The following is a 21,691-nucleotide window of genomic DNA, read 5'->3' as shown; positions in this document are numbered from 1 at the left end:
AAAGAGATATGTCTTCTGTTAATAACTCATAGCAATGTGCACCTTATGTGGAGCTCAGATAACAACAGCCGTAAGAGGTATAAGTCTTCCACTTTTTCCTCCTAGGAGTTTGAATTGTATGGGATGAAGGATATGACCGTTGTTGTTTCGGGTCTATGCAATGTTTACACACATTACATCACTACATATGAAGAATACCAGGTAAAGTAAAAAGTTCTCATGGCTTTTTCTTTTTCTTTTTCAATGCACATTCTTTCTGGACTTTTTCAGCCATGATTCTGAGAGGTGACTTGGTTTTAGGTTGAGATTTGATGATAATAAGCCAAAGATTATATTGGTTTGGCACTCATCACTTCCAAGTACATGTCAGCATAATAGTCTCATTGACTTCCACCTTCTCCTGAAACTTGCTTTGTTGGGGACACTGGTAAGAAACCTGTGTTGTGACATGCAAATGACTACCCAGAATGCACTTGCTGTCTTAAGCTTTGGTAAGGCCAATTACGAAACAATCTGTAGACTTACAGAATGTAGGACGAGGTACAAAGAGGGGTCTAATGTGACGGCCAAGTGATCACAGTAGAGATACTGGAAGGGTGTCATGCAGAATACTGCAGGAAAAGCTGCTGTTTCTGTAATGATGAAGACCCTGCATACTGATGGCCTTGAGGTTCCTGTAGAGTCACCAAAGGCAGGAGCTCATAATGAGATGCTGAGATGCATTTGGCTCTATTTCTTAGCTCTGTGGTGAGGTAGAAGTCCTTCCACAGAGGGGACCATTAGCAGTCAACTTATCTAGGAGTTACTAAATAGAATCCTTTCTACCCTTATATTCTTTCAGCCTGGGGGAGATCACTAATATTGTAAAAACTTAAAATAGCCATGGGCACAAGAGGTGGGAGTCTGTAACATCTTCTAGAGTAAAACAAATCGTGGCCTAAATGACATAAGAAAAATATCCTGTTGCCTTTTCAATGACTAGGCATTGTCATTCACTTAGACTGGTTAGTGGAAAAGGCTCACAGTCTGTTTTCACAAAAAACACTGAATATTTGCTGGTATTGGATTATGTGAGTGGTTCGGACATCTCTTTGCCGAAAATGCTATACTTCTATAAACAGATTGGTGTATACAAAATGTCTACACCCCTTCTTGTTTTTTCTGTAGGCTCAGCGGTATGAAGCAGCATCTACAATTTATGGGCCACACACTCTGTCTGCATACATCCAGCTCTTCAGTGACCTTGCTAAAGCAATTGCTACGGTAATCAAATCATGTGTGTGTGTGTGTGTGTCTGTGTGTGTGTATGCATGTGTGTTTGTATGTCTATGATTATCTTCAGGAGAAGGAGGCACAGAATCAAGAAAGAAACCTTATATACATGTTATTTGACAAATTTAAAATTATATACAGTTTTCTATAGGGAAGATATCTAGACTACTTGGTATCATTAAGAAATAATTCAAAGTTTACTGATAGCAATACTCAAGTTCAATAACTACCATTTAGTAATGGCAGTCTTTTTCATATATATTTCATATGTATATTTATATATAAAATGTATATTTATAAGATAATATGCATTTATATATCATAAACATGAAGCTATCTTTTGAAATAAGGAGATATTATTTTTCTCCATATTTTAGATGATTAAAATTTCTTGAAGGTGGTAAGTGGCCATCTGTGCTATAAATATAGCCAGCGTTGACTTTCCAGATTCTCTACTCCCATTCAGATAGTTGAGTAGACCACACAGATACAGAATGTTTGAGATGCTCATTTTCTTCGTTATAACATCTCTGGAATTGAGATGTATCTTCCATTCAGAGGACTCTTACACTTTAAACAAGTAGCATTTTAAATTTCTTGATGGTTCACAATACTATAAATTGTTATGATGAATGGAGGCTTAGGTTTGTTGAACTCTAATATTGCCTTGGCATTCACATGTGTGTGTTTCTGAAATGTGTACAACTGATTTAAAGATTCTTATTATAAAAAAGTCCCGTTAGGATACAGTTATTTATATAACTGCAGTTGTGGTACAGACAATTAGTTGACAAGTAGAACAAAGAGCTTAAAATAATAAACATATCTGTATGTAATACATGTAAACTTTATAATTGTAAGTATATTACTTGCCTCATGATAGCCTTATAACAGTAAAAGCTGTGAAATTGCAGCATAGTAACTACTATAAACCCTTTAAAGAAAGAGTGTGGATGTACTGGATTGAAACAGAGGAGACCTACATGCTGTAGACAAACTACGACAATTTCATACACCTCTGACTCGAACTGCTTATTGTATTTGAAATTTTAATACAATCTTAGGACTTGAATATACTTTGCTTACTCAATTTTTTAAACCTCAGTGCCCCTCTGAGTTTTAGACTTAGTCATTTGGACACTTGGTTCTTGGTCTATATTATGTTCACTTAGTTTAAAACTGACTATATGATCTTTTTTTTTTTTTGGTTTTTCGAGACAGGGTTTCCCTGTAGTTTCTAGAGCCTGTCCTGGAGCTAGCTCTTGTAGACCAGGCTGGCCTCGAACTCAGAGATCCGCCTGCCTCTGCCTCCCGAGTGCTGGGATTAAAGGCGTGTGCCACCACCGCCCGGCCCTGACTATATGATCTTGAGAACCAACTGAGTATATTCAATCCCATCTTCTTCCTTGCAGAGTAAGAGTGATAGTACATTCCCCCACTCCATGTATTCCTATAAAAATTAACAGTCCAATGTAAGGGTTAAAAAACATCAAAGGATATTGAAAGAATGAGATTATTGTTTTTGATGCCCCCATTTAAGTTGGTAAATCTTGTGGAAAACATTATACCAGTCAGGGTAATCTTAATTTTAAAATAAAGATATATTTATTATATTATTTAGCCCAGATTTGGGACCAGGAGAGAAACTTGGTAGTAACTTTGAGTAAAAGATTACTCACAGTTTGAGCCAAGCATGTTAGTAGTTGTCTGTAACCCTTGCACTTGGGCTACTAGGGTAGTAGAATCATGAGTTCAGGACAGCTTGGGATATGCAACAATTTCCAGGTAAGTCCAAGTTGCATTGCTAAGACCCACTTAAAAATAACCCAAGCAAGCAAGCCAGCAAGCCAGCAAGCAAGCAAGCAAGTAACCAACCAACCAACCAACCAACCAACCAACCAACCAACCAAGCACGCAACCAACCAACCAACCAACCAACCAACCAACCAACCAACCAACCAAAGCAACATCTTAGAAGCAGAGGAATAGCTCATACTTCCAAGCGTGATGATTCAAGTTTGATCTTCAGCATCTGAATGGAGATGCTGGACACTGTACTAGGTGCCTGTAATCCCAGTGCTGGGCAGATAGAGGCAGGAGCATCTCCCAGGCTTGATTACAAGTTATTTAACTAAATCAATGAGAGATGCTTGTCACAATAACTAAGATAGTTGGTACCTAAATAGGAATGACACTTGGTGTTGACCTCTGACTACATGCACATATACACCAGAACATAAATAAACACATTCATGAGACTCAATACTGGAAAATTTAAGGGTAATTGTAGTATCATTTCATGAAGTTATAATGTGTGGTAGGTCCCTACCCTGAGCCACACAGTAAAAACAATGGCTGCTCAGAATCTCACCATAATATTGTGCTTCTGTGTTTGCTTTGTTATCTCTGGATTATACCAGCAAAGCAACCTCCTTCAACAAAAACTTTCTTCTAAGAAAAATTTAAATTACAAATAATTAGGCTCTCATTTTAGCAAGGGTGCCTCACATTTTGTTAAATGTTAGCTTTTTGGAGTGCCTGTGTGTAGATATATGTGAATCTCCTTTAATAAGGACATTTCTTGGGATATGAGTGGGGGTAGGGAATTTCTTTAACAAATGCTCTCTGTTTCAGGACACAGTAGCCAACATGAGCAGCGGTCCTGAGCCTCCATTCTTCGAGAACCTGATAGCTACACTTATCCCTAATATTCCGGATAGAACACCAATAGGCAGACAGTTTGGGGAAGTCCTGCAGGCAGCAAAACCTGAATACAGAGTGGTAAGATTCATGGGGAATTCTATAAATGCTTTAGGAATTTGTTTCTGGAGGTGAAAGGAAAGGTGTTGCTTAACATCATCACCTTCTTCTAGAGGTATCATTTCAGCAGTGATGATGTTGATGGCACCACAGGCTAGCTTCAGCAGTGATGATGTTGACGGTACCACAGGCTAGCTTCAGCAGTGATGATGTTGACAGTACCATGGGCTAGCTTCAGCAGTGATGATGTTGATGGTACCACAGGCTAGCTTCAGCAGTCATGATGTTGACGGTACCACAGGCTAGCTTCAGCAGTGATGATGTTGATATCTATTTCCATCTCTACAGAGGTTCTGCAAAAGTGAGGGGAATGGGAAACACTGCTTTTCCCCCTGGTGGTTAACTATATAAAATTGGTTTTCTAAAATGCAAATTATTCTTTTTATTAAATAGATGGTCAAAGAACTTTGCACAGTAGTTAGGCCAAGTTGTTTTTTCTAGATCAAGGGATGAAGAAGCACACAGAAATGAGGTAGGATCCACACCACTACGTTTTATGTTGATTATGTGTTTTTCATTCTCGCTGAAAAATGTATTAATTCTGAAAGGTTATTTTTTGTAATGAATTCCTTAGGAAATTCCACACTTATTATATAATCAGTAAATTAAATAAATTTACTAATTCATGAAGCACAATTAATAAAAACTCAGAGGTAGGAACTGGGTTCAACCTAAAGGTCAGAAAAACAAAACAGCCAGCCAGTCCAAAATGGCAATCCTGCTTCCCGGAATCTCAGAATGAGATTAAGTCTGAGAGTTGTTTCTTCCTGTTTTATAATCCTTTCTAGTTCTGGGATTAAAGGAGTGCACCACTGGAATTAAAGGTTTGCACTGCCCAGTTTCTATGGCAACTAGTATGGCTACTGGGATTAAAGGTGTGTGTTACCACTGCCTGGTCTGTATGGCTGACCGGTGGGCCTGCTTTATATACTTTCTTCAGGTCAGCTTTATTTATTAAAATACAAGTGAAATGCTACTAAAGTATCCATTTCTAGATTTCTCTTTTTATCCAATGAAGCATGACGAAGTTTCGTAGTCGGGCTTCATCAAGTATGAAATGCTCCAGAATGCAGTGTTAGTTTCTCGTTGCTGTGATAAAACAGCTGGGAAAGCGACAGAAGGCAGGTGTGTCAGCTAATTTTCCCACTGCTCTGGCAGTGTATCTGACGAGCTCAAAGGACGGAAGAGTATGTTCTTGACTTCCAAATGGAGGATGCAAGCCGCCACGGTGGGGAAGCCATAGCCACAGGCATATGCGGCAGCTGGTCACACTACCTCCATAGTCACAACAGAGAGGCAAATGCTAGTGTTCTGTTTGCTCTTTTCCTTTTTATTCAGTCTAGTCTTCGAGCCCATGGGATAGTGCCACTCACATTAGCGTGAGTCTTTCATTGTCAGTTAACCTTCCTGGAACATCTTCATAAAGACCCCAGACATATGTTTCCTTGGTGATTCTAATCTTGCCAAGTTGGTGCAGAGTGTTAAGTATCACGACTATGGAGAGGATTTATTTTGGTTCATGGTTTCAGAGATTTCAAACCATGTCACTTGGCTCCGTTGCCTGGGCTTCTGCCTGGTGAGGTAGAAGGAAAGGCGTGATAGGATTATTTTCCCACTACAGTGTCTGAGAAGTGTAGGGAAACACGAGGAAGGACCAGGGAGAAAATAGAGGTTTCAAAGCCACGCTAAAAGTGACCTGCTTTCTCAACCAGGTCACCCCACTAATGATTCGTTCAGTACAAGTTCATAGTAGGTAAAAATGGACAAACCCATTGTGATGTTAGTGCCCTCATATGCCTATCATCTCTGAACAGTTCTAATCCCTGGAGCCCCAGCCTTCAATACACTCTGGGAGAGAGGACACATCACGTTTAAACTACAACAAATCTGGACTAGGATTTGTGAGTCTTGGTAGCCATGGCTTGTCTCTGATCTTAGGAGACAAGTATTCAGAGTTCTCCTGTTTATTTATTTGTGTGTGCCTGTGTGTGTGTGTGTGTGTGTGTGTGTGTGTGTAAGAGTGTTTGCTCCGTATGTATGGGTACTCATAGATGACAGAAGGTGGTGACAGCATCTGAATGCTAGAGGTATAGAGTCTGTCCTGTCACTAGCTCTGTAGTCCGGACTGGCACTGAACTCACAGAGATCCACTTGCCTCTGCCTCCCGAGTGCTGGGGTTAAAGGCATGTGCCACCACTGCTCTGCATGGCCAATTTTTTTTTTTAGTAATGTTTCTTTTATATAAGTGGGTGCTTTTGTATTAGGGGCATAGATATTCAGGATTGAGACTTCATTCTGATAGATTTTTCCTGTAATGAGTATAAAGTGTCCCTTTCCATCTCTTCTGATTGATTTTAGTTTGAAGTCAACTTTGTTAGAAATTAGTATGGCCACACCGGCTTGTTTCTTAGGTCCATTTGCTTGATAAACCTTTTCCCAACCCTTTACTCTGAGTAGATGTCTGTCTTTGTGGTTGAGGTGTGTTTCTTGTAAACAGCAGAATGTTGGATCCTGTTTTCGTATCCAATCTCTTAGCCTGTGCCTTTTTATAGGTGAATTGAGTCCATTGATATTAAGTGATATTAATGACCAGTTTTTTTTTAATTAAAGTTTTTAGTTTGCATAAGGAGTAAGGAGTTTCATCAGGGAATTTTTATCCATGTTTTCTTAGAGTTTCTATTGCTGTGTCAAAACACCATGGCCAAAGCAACTTGGAGAGGAAAGGGTTTATTTCATCTTATAGCTTGATGTCCATCATCCAGGGCAGTTAGAGCTTGAACCCGAGGCAGGAATTGATGCAGAGGACAGGGACAGTATAACAGACGGTGGGCTAGCCCCTACCATATAAATCATTAATCAAGAAAATGCCCTACAGACTTGGTTACAAGTCAATCCTATGTAGTCATTTTCTTGATTAAGTTTCCTTTTCCCCAGATGGCCCTAGCTTGCATCAGGTTGAGAAAAACTAGCCAGGCCACATGTATGTTATAGTATTTGGCTCCTCTGCTTGGCTTCCCTGGTGCCTCGGTCCCTGTCTGTTTTCACCTCCTATATTTGTTTTAATCTAGAGAAAACAGGCAATGTTTGTTTAACAACCCCATTACCCTCTCTTCCCCTCTGCCCCCACTTTAGGCATGCTCCCCACCCACCATAGTCCCCTTTCTACTCAAAGGCTATACATACTACATATTATATAGTTTATACATATTCATCTTCTTTGCATTTTTATATTGTTTTTAGTTAGTATGCAAAGAAGTGGGTTTTGTTTTTATATTTTCACAATTATATCTATATATAGCATCATATTTTTTCTTATTTCTTCTTTCATTTCCTTCCCCTAAGCCTCCTCAAACTTGCTTTTTCTGATAAGAGCTGGGATAAATCATGATCCTTGGCTTGTCTTGCTGATTTCCTGTCAGAGCTTGCAGAGTTCCTCATTAGGTTAATGTGTCTCTGCTAAGTGCCTTGGGAATCATATTCCAACATCCAACCACAGTCTCAATCCCAACCAAGCTGATGCAACAAAATATTCATGTGATAGAACACCCAAGCCTGGTCTGGGGTGAAGAAGAAAATCTGCTGTTGTTGTGATTAGACAGAGCTTAGACAAATATGGAGCTTGGGGATGAGCATTTTTTTGTCTGCTTTTGTGATGTCCAAACTTGATTTTTAAAATATTTTTTGTTAGCATTCAAAGAAATTGAGAGAAAGAGGTCTGAAGGGAGGGTGGAAGTAGGACCAAGGGAGAGTTGTAGAATATAGAAGTCCTTAGGGCAGAGGGAGGCTAGTTGGGGAAAAGGGATCAGCAATAGGATGAAATGGGGCACAGGGAATTGTGGGGGAGTGGAGAGAAATAGAAAATAAGTACATATATTTATCCCAGGATCACAAAGAAACCTAGTTCATATCTATTTGAAACGCCATAGTTTTTTCTACTGTCATGTCACAATGTCATATATGTATATGTGACATTTACATGTGAGGCAAAGCATGCAGTATTTGTCTTTCTGAGTCTTGCCTTTTTTTTAATTCAGTGATCACCAGTTTTATTACATTTCCTGCTAATTTAATTATCCTTCATTGTGGCATAAAGTTCTATTGTACTGCATTTTCTTTACCTATTCACATGTTAATGAACATGTCCAATGGTTTCCTATCTTAGCTCTCGTCCATAGTTCTGTAACAAACATAGATGTGCAAATATTTTTCTGGTATGCTTTGCTGGTTAGATTTTTGTCACGCTGACACACACTGGAGTTGCCTAGAAATGGGACCCTCAACTGAGGAATTTCCCTCCTCAGATCGGTCTGTGGGTGTATCTGTGGGCATTTTCTTGATTGGCGATTGATGTGGAGGGAGCCCGCTGAGGGTAATGCCGCTCCTGAGCAAGCGTTCCTGGATCGTAGAAGAAGGCAGGTTGAGTGAGTCATGGGGAGCAAACCTCCATCGTCTCTGCTTCAGTTTCTGACGTCAGGTTGCTCCTTGGAGTTTCCGCTCTGAATTGCCTCAGTGATGGACTTTGAAGTGAAGTAGAGGCCCAGTAAACTCTTTCTTCCCAGTAGCTCTGGTCAGTGTTTCCCCACAGCCGTACAGAAGCAGACTGGGACATACGCTAACTCGGACTCCTTCACGTGTCTGTCTGGGGTGGTTAATCGGGTCATCTCATGGTTCCAGCTTTAGTGTCTGAGCAGCCTCAATACTGACTTATGGACTGGCTATGTAAGTGCACATTTCCAACACCAGGCAAGAAGGATTTCTATGTCCCCTGTCCACACCAGCAGTGGATGCTGCTGGGTTAGTTGATGGTAGTCGGTCCAACAGGCACGAGAGAAAATCTCAATGTAGTCTTAAACTGTATTTCCCTGACAGCTAATGATGTTGAGTACTTGAAGGAAGTATCACCAGGACATTTGTCTTTCTTCCTTGCAGAACATAATGTTCCACTCATTAGTTCATTTATTGATCAGATGATTGATTTTTGGGATTTAATTTCTGGAATTCTTCTGTAGAATCTGGACAGGACTACATTATTAGATCTTGTGTTGACTAGAGTTAATTGTCAGACTTGAAAGAATTTACCTGGGAGTTGGGCCTGGAAGTATATGCCTGCAGAGAAATATCTTGATTAATTGATGCTAGAAGACCCAGATTTTCTTTCTCTGATTTTAACATATCTATTTATTTATCTATTTTTAGGACATAAAATGTATATTAGGAGAGGCTACTGTGGTATAATCCACAGTAAAATTTATCATTGAGGTTTATGGTTCTAGAAGTATTTTTTAATTAATTAAATTTGCTTTTTGGCTATGTCACACATATATTCTGATTACTCCCTCCCTACCCTCTCTTACCTCCTTCCCACTCTTGTTGATACTCCCTCCTCCCTACAGGTCCTTTCTGATGTTCTTGTCTTTTTGTTTTGTTCTATGGGACTGGGTTTAATCTGCACCATCTGTATGGCCATGGGTATGGAATTAGACAATGGGACTGGCTGGGCACACCAATGGGCACACATCTGAAGATGACTGCCCATCACCTAGAATCCATAAATCACCACTGGCTTAGAAGGGGTGGGTAAGGCCACAGAGAAACCCCCCGTTTCTTCATTGACTTTTGACAAGTCCAGTCTCGTGTGAAGCCAGTGCAGCTGCTGTGAGCCCATGATGCCATGGCTGTGTCAAGCCCAGAAAAGAGCATTTCATAGCCCCCATCCCTGTCTCCTGGCGCTTACATTCCTTCTACACATTGTTTTGCAATATTTCCTGAACCTTGCCTGGAATGGTATAAATGGCCTCCTTAGGGCTGAGAACTCAACCAGCTATTTGATTTTTCAACACCTTGAGTAGGCAAGAGTCTGCATTCACTGTTATTCATTGTATAGAGAGGCTTCTCTCATTAAAGCTAAGAGAAGTGTTTGTTTATTTGTTTACATCGGTGTTTAGAAAGTAGTTCGAAACTGTCAATCTTAACTGTAGGCAGAACCATTTTTTTTTTTAAAAAAAGGAAGATCCAGGTATGTATAAAATGGAGAAATCTAGGGGTTGAGGCAGTGACTCAGTGGTTAGGAGTGTGCACTCCTCTTCCAGGGGACAGGATTGTGGCTCCCAGCAACACCGATGTCAGAGACTCATAGCCAGCTGTAACTCCACTTCTAGAGGGATCTGAGGCTTCTGGTTTCAGATAGCACCCACACTTGTGCAGATGTCTACAAATGGACATATATGTGTACACATAATGAAAAACGAAATAAATCTTTAAAGAAATATAGAAAGTGAGCTCAGTGCTGCCTTGACCTTCGAACTGTGAACCAGAACAAGCCCTTTTCTCCCATAGGATGCTCCTGTCAGGGTATTTTATCATAGGAATAAGAAAAAAAAGCTACGATAGATAAACAGTTGGTAAAGATTTAGGTCATCCTGTAGATACCCTTCACTCTGTTGATGGCTTTTTCTGCTGGACTGAAGAAACATTCTAATTTCATGCAGTCTCATTTGTTAGTTCCAGTGTGCTATTGGGGATCATTCATTGTCAAAACTGTCTTTTCTCCAATTACTGTTTTGACAACTTTGTTAATGACTGTGTGGCTCTAACTGTGTAATTAACTTCTGATTTCTTTGTGGTGTATGTGGCTGTTGTTTCATGAAAGGGCTCTGTAACACAATCTGAAGTCATTTTAATGTGTTACCCCATTAAAAACTATAGCTCTGGATCTTTACTTATATATTAATCTGCCAAAATAAAATTCATTAGCTCCAATTCCCAGCAAACTTAGAAGGGCATCACTTAATTAAATAGAACATGCATACAGGAATAATGCTAGGATGTACAGGAGATAATGTTTCAAATCTGAATACAGCAAAGAGGCATGCATTAGATTTAATTGGGTGTAATTTTAATTTGCAGGGAGAAGTGGTTGAAGTTACATTTGTAGGTGCTAACCCAAAGAATTCAGCAGAAAATCAGGTGAGCTTCATTGTCTTCCAAATTTAAATCCACTTTTAAAGCTTCCCTTCACTTTACAGGAGAATCGCACATATTCAAAAATATATCAGTATTTTTCTTACTTTATTTTTGGAGGTGGGAAAATGTTCAGTGGGTACAGCTGGTGAGGAATTGAATGTGGAACACAGCACACAGGAAGACTGTTCTGGACCCTTCAGAATGTCGTGTGTAGAACAATTCCTGCAGGGGAAAACTGTGTTTCCAAAAAACACAGACTCAGAGACATTCTCATTTACACATTTAAATTTAGAACTAACTAAGTGTGTTATCATATTGGAAGGGGGAAAAAATAAGGAGGTGATTTCCCCTCTTTTTGGGGACCTTTCTGACCCCTCCAGCATTGCTACTCCAGACTTCTTCTGTCTTGGAATGATCACACACTGGTACATGCCCCAAGAGTTCTGTTCCATGTGCTTTACATTGGCCGGTTTCCTGTTGACACAATCGGATGTTTAACGTGGAAATATTACATAAGAAATAAGATGCCTGATGTAAAAACAAACAGCCCAAAAATTAATAAAGTAGAACATAGAAGTACTTCTTCCCATAAATCTGTTTTTTAGAGTTAATTACTGTTAAAAATTTGTTACCAAACATGTCCTGTGTTTTTGCTTTGGTGATATATATAATAAAATACACACACACACACACACACACACACACAACATGCCTAGAAATAAATGATTGTAGTCTTCTGCAATTTCTGCAATTTTCATAGAGTAATCTTGTATCCAAACGAACAACAGCAGTATAGGTTCTGACTCCAAGTGTCTAACCAAACTAGATGTAGTGACTCACAGTTGAAATCCCAGGATATGGGAAGTAGAGGCTAGATAACCAAGTGTTGTATGCCAGCCTGCCCTATACAGCAAGGCTTTGTCTCAAAAACTAAGGAAAGCTGGTTTGGTAAAGGTGACTCAGTTTGTAAAGAAGTTTGTCACCAATCCCGAGGAACCTGAGTTCAGTCCCAGCAACCCACAGGGAGGAAGGAGAGAACTCACTTCAACATGTGTGGTGTGGCATTCATACATTCCTTGGAGTACATGCTCAATGACATAAATTAACAAAAATTTAAAAAATACTAACTAAATAAAAGAAGGTAACCGCCAAAACCACAAACACAAAATCTGTAGAAATTTTTGGAGGAGAGTGGACCTATAAAAGTGGTTTTTAGGTCACTTTTCTACCCTGACTGTGGATATAGCCATTATACTGAGTAATTCTCCCTAGGGTCCAAAATCACCTGTAACCCAAAACACCTTCCTGCCAAATGAGCTGTGTCCTTTCTGTCTATTCAAATATCATTGCTCTATGATAGAGTTGTGGCAATATGATGCCATCACAATAAGTTTTGGGAGAGATATTCCAATGTTTGGACAGTCACTGTGCACCTGTAGTTAAGCTTCTCCAGAACATCTGCATGGTCAGAACATTGCTTTCTGAAGATATCAAAATGCTGTATGATGCCCAACATGCTCAGAGCACTCATCTCACGAGTGCTGTGTGGACAGGATGGTAACAGCATCACGGTGGCACTCCTCAGAACCCTCTGAAAGGGTGCACAGCAATCTCTAGTGCTCCCTATTACCTGTAATCATATTGTCACTATCCCTAATTGCTGAGCAATTACTCTCTCCAAATATTAAGCTAGATGATTTATATTTACTGCTACGTGCATTTAACGAATCCTCTCTACTATCCAGTAGCTTGTTTTATTGTCCTTACTTTGTATATAAGTAAACTCATTGGCAGAGGGATTAATTTTTAATAAATATGTATCTGTAAGAGATTATGATAGGGAAGTAGGAAAAAGGTAGTCACATGTTTTGTCCTGATATTTTGGGGACATAGGCATGATTTACAAGCTGTATTCTAGACCTAGTTATTAGGGACCATCACACTTCCTCCTCCATCTAAGGCCCCCCCAACACCACCGTGCCCTCAATGTGCAGAAATAGCTCTCCTTATTAGTCATCATGGTGATGAGCACTTCCTTATTAAATGTCATGTATCTGTTGAAAAATTAGATTACTGTTTTAAACATGACATGGCGAAAACACAATAAACTCTGTTTATTAGAGTTATCTGGAGATTTGTAAATGGCAGGTATACAGGGTTGTGAGGAGTAAAGATGAAGTAGACACAACTCCTAGTTGTGTGTTCAGGTAGATGTGGACACACGTGCTGGGTGCAGAGACGTGGAGGTCAAAGCCCAACATTGCATATGTTCCTCATTTGCTCTCTATCTTTTTTTTTTTTTTTTGAGAAAGTGCCTCTCACTGAACTTAGAGCCTTAAGGTGACTAGCCTGGGAGCTTCAGGGCTCTGTCTGTCTCCACCTCTCAGTACTGGGATTATAAGCACACCTACATGCACATGTGGGTTCTGGGCATCTGAACGTGGATCCTCATGCTTCTACAGCAAGCACTTTACTGACCGACCCATCCTCACAGCTCCTTGAGGGAGGCAGTGGACAAAGCTTAATGATAATGGAGATTTATGACCACTTGATTTATTACCTTGTCATATCATCCAGACCTTTGCTTTATTTGAAGCTGTAGTCTTGGTCTGAAATAAATTCCTGTTATAATTATCTCCCAGTGTAGAAATACACTCTGCCTATGCTATGGTTTCTAGGCATCTATTATTACAGTGTAGAAGTGTCTTTAGCACCCCCAAAACAGGGACAATGTATGCATTTTTTCAACTTTTTGGCTTAGGAAGGCATGGTAACTAATAATTCAGTTACCTGGAGGCAGAGAGAGCGTGAGAGAGGAAGATGTCCCATTTCCTCTCCTCAATCATGGAGTGACTGGAGAGGCTTGCCCTCTTAATCTTGATTTATGTCTTTTTAAAATATCATTGCACTTTAAATTTCTTCTCAGCCCTAACTTCCAAATTTGCTGTGAATACCATAATTACACTTCCTCAAAATTTCTAAATTTTTGCGCGTTTCTTAAAAAAAAAGGAGGCGAACTATTATTCTGAAGCCATTGCATAAAGGGGTGTGCCCAGGAATTTGGGTAAAATCCTGACGCTTGTGCACAGCAGACATTGGTGGGTTGGTGTGTAGCGAAGGGAGCCAGAGCAGACCGGATCTCTCTGTGACTGTGTTGTGCTTGATAAGTGGTGTTAATTGTATTTCAGACCCATGAAACCTTCCTCACTGTGGAGAAATATGAGGACTCTATAGCCGACTGGCAGATAATGTATAATGATGCCTCCTGGGAGACGAGGTAAGCATGGCTATGTGTTATTTGTCTGCGATGCCTTGAAACAGTTGCTTCAAAATGCAGGTAGGACAAACTGAAAGTCTTCTTAATACATGACATAATATTAATGATAGCAAATTTCCAAGGCTCCTTCTGGCCACATTGACTTATTTTATTAGGCTCCATTTGAACTCTATTGATGGGGAGCAGCCAGCATAGTATTGGCTTCTTTAGGATTACGTACAATGAGATGTTGGCTGACATCCTTTGGCTTTTATTTTTGTGTTGTTGGGGGGTAGAATCTAGAGCCTGGTGCACACTGGGAAAGTGCTGTATCCCTGAACTATGACCCTCTCCCGCTTGCACCGACTTTGTTTTTTCCCATAGTCAAAGGAATTTCTTGAAAAACTAGTCAGCCTTCTTGTAAATTGGTTGAAAAATATCCTAGGTGAAGGAGTTGGCACAGTTTGGTAGAGTTCATTGCAGAGGTCCCGCACCTGCTTGGTTAGGTTTATTCTTAGATATTTTATATTTTTTGAGGCTATTGGGAATAGGAGTGTGTCTGTGATTGCTTTTTCAAAATGTTTACTGTTGGTGTATAGAAAAGCTTTAGATTTTTGTAAGCTGATTTTGCATGCTGCTATTTTGTTGAAATTATTGATGGTTCCCAGATTGTTTCTGGTGAAAATTTCAGATCTCTTACATATCATTTCACCTGCAAAGAAAACTAATTTGACTTCTTTTCAAATTTATATCTCATTTATTTACCTCTCTTGCCTTATTGCTCCAGCGAGTGGTTAGAACATGATTTTGGAAAGAAGTGGAAATAGTCTCATTCCTGATTTCAATGGGATTGGTTCAAGTTTTTCTCCATTTAGGATGATGTTGGCTATGGATTTGCCATAGATAGCCTTTAGTATGTTCACGTGTATTTACCCTAGTTCTACTCTCTCTAGTACTTTTATCATGAAGGTATGTTGATTTTTGACAAAAGCATTTTCTGTGTCTATTGAAAGGATAGTGTGATTTCCTTGTAGTTTTAAAAGTTCATTGATGTGGTTGATTACATTTATTGGCTTATGATATGTAATTTTAACCATTCCCACATCTTGGTGATAAAGTCAACTTGATTGTGGTGGATAATCTTTTTTGGTATGTGTTCTATATTTGGTTTGTAGTGTTTTATTGAGGATTTTAATATCTATCTTCACCAGGGATAATGGCCTGTAGTTTTAATTTTTTTTGCTGTGTCTTTCCCTGGTTTTAGTATTAGCATGACACTGACTTCCGAGAAGGAGTCTGGGAGTGCTCCTTCTCTTCCTAAAGTGTTTGAGAGGGATTGGTTGTAGATCTTTGGAAGTCTTGAAGAATTCTGCTGTGAATCCACCTGGCCCTGGACTTTTTCTTTTTTTAAAGACAGAAAACATTTATTTTTTTCTATCTTTTCATTTGTTTTGCATTTGTTTAAGTTGTTGAGTTCTTCTTGGTTTAATTTTGGTGAGTTCACTGAATCTAGAAAATTGTCTATTACTTTTGTATTTTCTATCTTAATGGAGTACAGGTTTGTAAAATATTCCCTTAAAATATTCTGAGTATCTTTGGTGTCTATTGTAATGTTTGCCCATTCATTTCTAATTCTGTTAATTTGGGTCCTTCCTTCCCCACCTCTCTCCCTCTCTCACTCCCTTCCTCCCTCCTTTCCTGGTAGTTGGTCCAAGAGTCTATTGATCTTCTTTATCTTCTCAAAGAATCACCTTTTATAGTTGTTGATTTTTTTTGTATTCTTTTTTTGTCTCCATTTAAGTAGTTTCAGATCTGGTTTTTATTATTTCTCGCCATCTAAATGGGTGTAAATTTGTTCCTGTTTTTTTCCAAATGTTTGCGTTTCATCAATAAGTCATTTATCTATATTCCTTCTGTTTTGTTTTTCTGAGACAGGGTTTCTCTATGTAGTTCTGGTTATCCTAAAACTCACTGTATGCACTGGGTCTAACTCAAACTCATAGATCCACGTGCTGGGATTAAAGGCATGCACTACCATGCCTGACACTGATTTTTAATGTCCACTCTTTTACTGTGTCTTAGAGCTTTTGTCGTGTTGTGTTTTCATCTTCCATTAGTTCTAGATATTTAATTTTTTTCTTTACTTCTTCTTTGACACATTCATTAATTAGTAATGACTTGTTTAATCTTCATGAATTTGTGTCGTTACTACAGATTTATTTGCTATCTGTTTTAAGTTTTATTGCATTTTGGTTAGATAGGATACATGAAGTTTTTTCAGTCTTTATGAATGTGTTAAGAATTGTTTTGTGTCCCAGGATTTGGTCTGTTTTGTAGAAACTTCTATGGACTGCTAAGTAGAGTGTGTATTCTTTGGCATTTGGGTGAGATTGTCTGTAAATATTTATTTATTAGGTCTATTCGATATGTGAGATTGTTTAATTCTGATGCTTTTCTGCTGTTATTTTTGTTCAGGTGGCCTGTCTACTGGGACAGTGGTATATTAAAATTATTGACTATTGTTGGATGTTAATCTGTGTATTTAATTCCAATTGTATGATTTTTTTTCTTTTTTAAAAATTGTGTGGCCTAGAATTAGGTGCATATATATTTAAGATTGTAATATCTTTTTGGCTAATTATTCCCTTAATTAGAATGAAGTATCCTTATTTATTTCTTCTGATTAGTTTGAGTTCAAAGTCTATTTTGCCAGATACAGGATAGAAATTCTTGCTTGTATTTGCCTGTAAATGATTTTTCCCATTCTTACAGGGGTGTTTATTTTTAAAGATAAGTTCCTTGTAGACAACAGAAAGATGGAATTTGTTTCTTAATCTGTTCAGCCAACCTGTGTCTCATGATTGGAGAGTTAAGATCTTTAATATTTAAAGCTATCACTGAACAGTGTGTGTTGATTACGGTCATTTGTCGCTTTTTGCTGTGCTCTTAGTGGTACCTTGTGTATCAGTAACTATAGTTTTATTCCTTTACTCTCAATAGTTGACAGCTATGGCTCTCTCTCCTGAATTTGAAGTATTGCTTCTCGTACTCTGTTTAGGGCTGGTATAATGGACAGGAATTCTTTTAGGCTTTTCATATTGTGGAAAAATATTTCTTTCTTCCTCAACAGATAGATTTGTACAGTAGTTTAGCTTGATAGTCATGCCTTTTATAACTTGGAATATATTGCTACAAGTGCTCCTAGTTTTCAAAGTTTCCACTGAGAAATAAGTTGTTATATGGGTGATTTTTTTCTTTATATGTGACCTGTGTTTTTTTCCTTGTTCTTTTGATAGCCATCCTTTATCCTTATTATATTTGTGTTTTGACTACGATATGTCATTATGAGTTTTTTTTTTTTTACTGGTTCTGTCTATTTGCTGTTCTTTGTGCTTCTTGTATCTATATGAGTGTATCTTTCTTTCATTTGGGCAAGTTTTCTTCTATTATCTTGTTGAAGATTTGAAGATCATTAGTTCTATCTATTGACTTGGGATTCATCACCTTCATCTATGCCTATAATTTAAAAATGTGTTCTTTTCCTAGTGTCCCTCAGTTACTTCATGCTCGTTCCTGTTTTATTTTTTCTATTTTTTCATCTTCTTTGCACATGTGGTCTAATTTCTTTAAGTCCTAATATACTGTATCCTGTTTGATTCATTCCACCAGCCTGGTTTTCCTTTGAGTTTCTTAGTTGAATTCTTGAGTTGTTTTAAACTCCACCTTCACTTCGGTTTGAATTCTCGTCAGTGTTTCTGTCTCTGTATTGAATCCAACTTTCAGGATGGGACAGAGCACAGGATATGTGAGCTGGGTGGACCTGAAAGTTGCCCATGGTGCAGGTGTGGTGAAATCAAGTAGTAGGAGGGAGCTTGGACGGGCACACATCCTTTCCAAAGCCTGTGGGTTGGGGGCAGATTGGATGTGGCTGACTGGACTGGGATGGGGAATTGGATGTGGGACTCTGGGTTGATCTCGGGACTGCGGAGGATGTTCAAAGAGTGAACTAGCAAGCTCCTGGCATAAGCTGTACACTGCGGGCTGGGCCTGCAAGTTGAAGGTTGTACAGGCAGATTGAAGTCATCTGGTAAGAAGGGGACCTGGGCTGTTACGCAGAATGAAAATAAAACATTTTAAAGAGCAATGTTGTATTTTTTATTTGCTTGTTTTCTATTAACAGGCTTTATTGGCACAAGGGACTACTGGGTCTGAGCAATGCAACAATTGAATGGTATATTCCAGATACTGCACAGCCTGGAATCTACAGAATACGATATTTTGGACACAATCGGAAGCAAGAACTTCTAAAGCCTGCCGTCATACTTGCATTTGAAGGCATTTCTTCTCCGTTTGAAGTAGTAGCTACTTAGTGGAACGCTGACAGATATTGAAAACCAGCTTTTCTCTGTGTACATTATAGAGTGATTTCACACAAATGTGAACTATCAGTTCGATTTTTTTTGTGGCTGTCCCTGCTTAGGGGACAGATAGTTTATTGCTGGTGGGACAGATGTGCGTGTTTATGTGTTTGTATGATTATGCATATGCATGCTTATAGGGAAGGAAGAGAAGGGGGTGGAGAGAAAGAGAATGAATGAATGAATGAATGAATGAATGGTTATTAGTGAATGAGAGAATATGTATGACAGAAGTTGTCTGGCAATCATGCTTCTTGTGGTCTTTATCCTAAAGCATGATTTTACTTGAGGCTTTGTGGTTGCTTAAGAGATAATTCCCTTTAACTTGAAATCTCAGCAATACAATAATAGTATCTGAAGATATGTGAACAATGTTTAACCTATTTATTTATAGACTTTTTTTGAATGAGAATTCTAGAGAACTTTCTAGAAATCCTCTAGATTGACACTTGATTTTCCAGAGAGGTATAATGAGGTTTAATTCACTTTAGGTTAGAATAAGGTTGTTATATATTTTCCCCTAGTTGCATTTACAAAGTATCATGTAAACTTACTACAAATATATGATCCCAGCTAAAATACACCCAGAAAAATTGCATGCCAGATTTTCCTGCATTCAAATGAGCTTAGTCCTTTCGATCAATCACTTTGGGATGGGTCTGCCTGGCTCAGGGTTATTGTTCATGTTCAGATCTTTTCTGGGGTTGCCTCCAGAGTCCAAGTATGTGGATGTCACTTACAGTGCTTTGTTTATGCCTTGTATTCTTCAAAGTGTCCTTATCCTGCTAGATCATGTCTAGTCTTCCCAAGAATTACTAGAAATGGTTTTTAAATGTTTCACCAGTCAAATGTACCTCAAACTCTAAAGCTTTGCCTTGGATGTAGATCTTAAGACAAAAATATTAACACTGGAAATACCGTCATCAAAGGGGAAATTTAAAAGGCATTTATCTGATCTTTTAGCAACTACTCGCTCACTTTTGAATTATGGAATAGTAATTTAAACATACATATCCAGTGTTGTACTCATTCATGTCATATTGAAATGATTGTGTAGATGAATCCTCTGAAGAATAAAATAGTCAACCAGAAATATAAGTTCTGGAAGGAACTTTGACAATCACAAATTTTCAAATCATTTATTAGATGTCTTCTATGCTAGTTTTTATGATTTGGGAAGAAAGAGGCCCAAATAATTTTTAAATATTAATCTGAAAGTAATGTTTTAGTGCTTATGATATAGTCTAACTATAGATAACTATAACTATGAGATAGGACAATCTAATATGAATTGAAAGTTCTAGTTGCATTTAAAATTACCTAAGTTTGTTAGTAAAGTCAAGTCATATTATAGCAGGTAGGTAGAGGAGTAAGCATTTTAAGAGAAAATCAATCTTCATTTCAAAAGTAAGCTTATTTTAAAAACAGCAATGGTAAGGTAGGCCTGTACTTTTTTCCCCCCATGGCTTATGTACTTAAGCATAGTAGACCAAACCAAAAGGAGCCTAGAGCATGGTTTGCTGACTTTGTTCTCCAGTGTTTCTATGGAGGATGACTGCTGAAGAATGAGCTAATCAGGATTTTCAAGGCTTGTGTAAATATCTATTCTGATGAGAACACCCTACCAAGTGTAAATGTTCAAGGACTTAACACATTTTGAAAATAGTTTATCTCAAAATAAAAAATGATTGCAGAACCCATGATGTGATTGAAAATGTATTTCCCATGGCCCAGAACAATACAAGGATGTATTTCCCATCACCATTCCCCCAATGAAGCCTCAAAAAGTCGGCCTAGGAATCCCTCTTTATCACTGGTAGCTATGCCATAGTGACCATTGTATCGTGTATCTGCGTTCCCAGCCCTGCATGGAAATAAACCACAGAAATATAGTTCCTCAGTAGACTTCTTCTCTTCCAGCCAGTATGCTTCTAGATTTTGCAGTCTATAAAAATAGACAAACCATGACCAGGTCCCTGCATTATACAACCCCTGTTACCTGGGCATCAAGGAACACCATCAGGTAACTGATCTGGTCAGTTCATCTAAAGCCACAGACCCTGTTTGTGTCTCTGTCTGTAAATAGCGTCATGGAGCCAAAATGCATGGAAGCAGCTCTGGAAAAGGTTGTGGGAAGTGGTGGTTGGGTTGGCGAGAGCACTGTTTTGGAGGAGAGTCTGTTTGTCCAACTGTCTGTATTTCACTTGTTGTGCCTTGCCTACTCTGATTTCAAGGATACTGTGATTCCTTTAGAGTGCATAAAACAATTTCTTTTCCAGGTCTATATTTTATGCATTCTGTAAAAGTTATTATTCTGTAAAATTGTCAGTATTCAAGAGAATATTTAATAATAAATTAAGAACTATACTTGGAAAAAGTGTTTGGGAGAAGTATTTTGTAATGAGAGGTAGTGTGGACACTTTGAAGAAAGATGGAAGAAGGCTGTGATTCTGTTATTCAAGGTCAGGGTGAGTAGTATCTATAACCTTCGTAGATAAATAGTCACTCAAACTGAATATACCCACTCCCAGTTCCCTCCCAACCTCTGAAGATCTGATGCTAATAACATGTGTGTAGCAGGCACTTTGTGAGCTTCTTGGACAACTGAGACGTTTTCTTGGCAGGTGGCTAGTTATAAAGTTATGAGCTGATTCTGAATAGCAAGACCAAGAATAAATTTACTGATGAATACCCTTTTCCAAACTGCTGTCTTATATTTCTCATCTAGCATAAGCAAGCCTATTGCTTTTCCATGGCATTAAAATGTGGATTTTATTCTTAATACACACATTTCCATCATTAGATGATTTCTTCACAATTTTAGTGTTTCAAAATGATGGCCAGCATTCCTGAGCTTTCATTCTTTCTTGCTTATTTCAACTGGATTTTGGAATCTTTAACTGATAACATTTCAGGGAAGGAAACAGACAAATACCGTCCCACACAAAGAGTTAAGATGCAC

General features: G+C 38.6%; 1 protein-coding gene across 2 annotated transcripts in view; it reads left to right on the top strand.

Moving 5' to 3' along the window:
* Asah2 (N-acylsphingosine amidohydrolase 2) overlaps positions 1-18,681 on the top strand; it is a 65,712-nt gene extending 47,031 nt beyond the window's left edge. For both annotated transcript variants that reach the window (XM_038310933.1, XM_038310923.1), the window contains exons 15-20: positions 106-201; positions 1,168-1,263; positions 3,907-4,053; positions 10,999-11,058; positions 14,244-14,332; positions 18,492-18,681. In XM_038310933.1, coding sequence (XP_038166861.1) covers positions 106-201; positions 1,168-1,263; positions 3,907-4,053; positions 10,999-11,058; positions 14,244-14,332; positions 18,492-18,681 — 678 coding nt within the window. The remainder of the gene's footprint in view (positions 1-105; positions 202-1,167; positions 1,264-3,906; positions 4,054-10,998; positions 11,059-14,243; positions 14,333-18,491) is intronic.
* Positions 18,682-21,691: the final 3,010 nt, after the last annotated feature.

This window comes from Arvicola amphibius, chromosome 1, assembly GCF_903992535.2.
Source record: "Arvicola amphibius chromosome 1, mArvAmp1.2, whole genome shotgun sequence".
NCBI lineage: Eukaryota > Metazoa > Chordata > Mammalia > Rodentia > Cricetidae > Arvicola > Arvicola amphibius.
The sequence above is the reverse complement of the archived record's forward strand: the minus strand, read 5'-3'. Positions and strand labels throughout refer to the sequence as shown.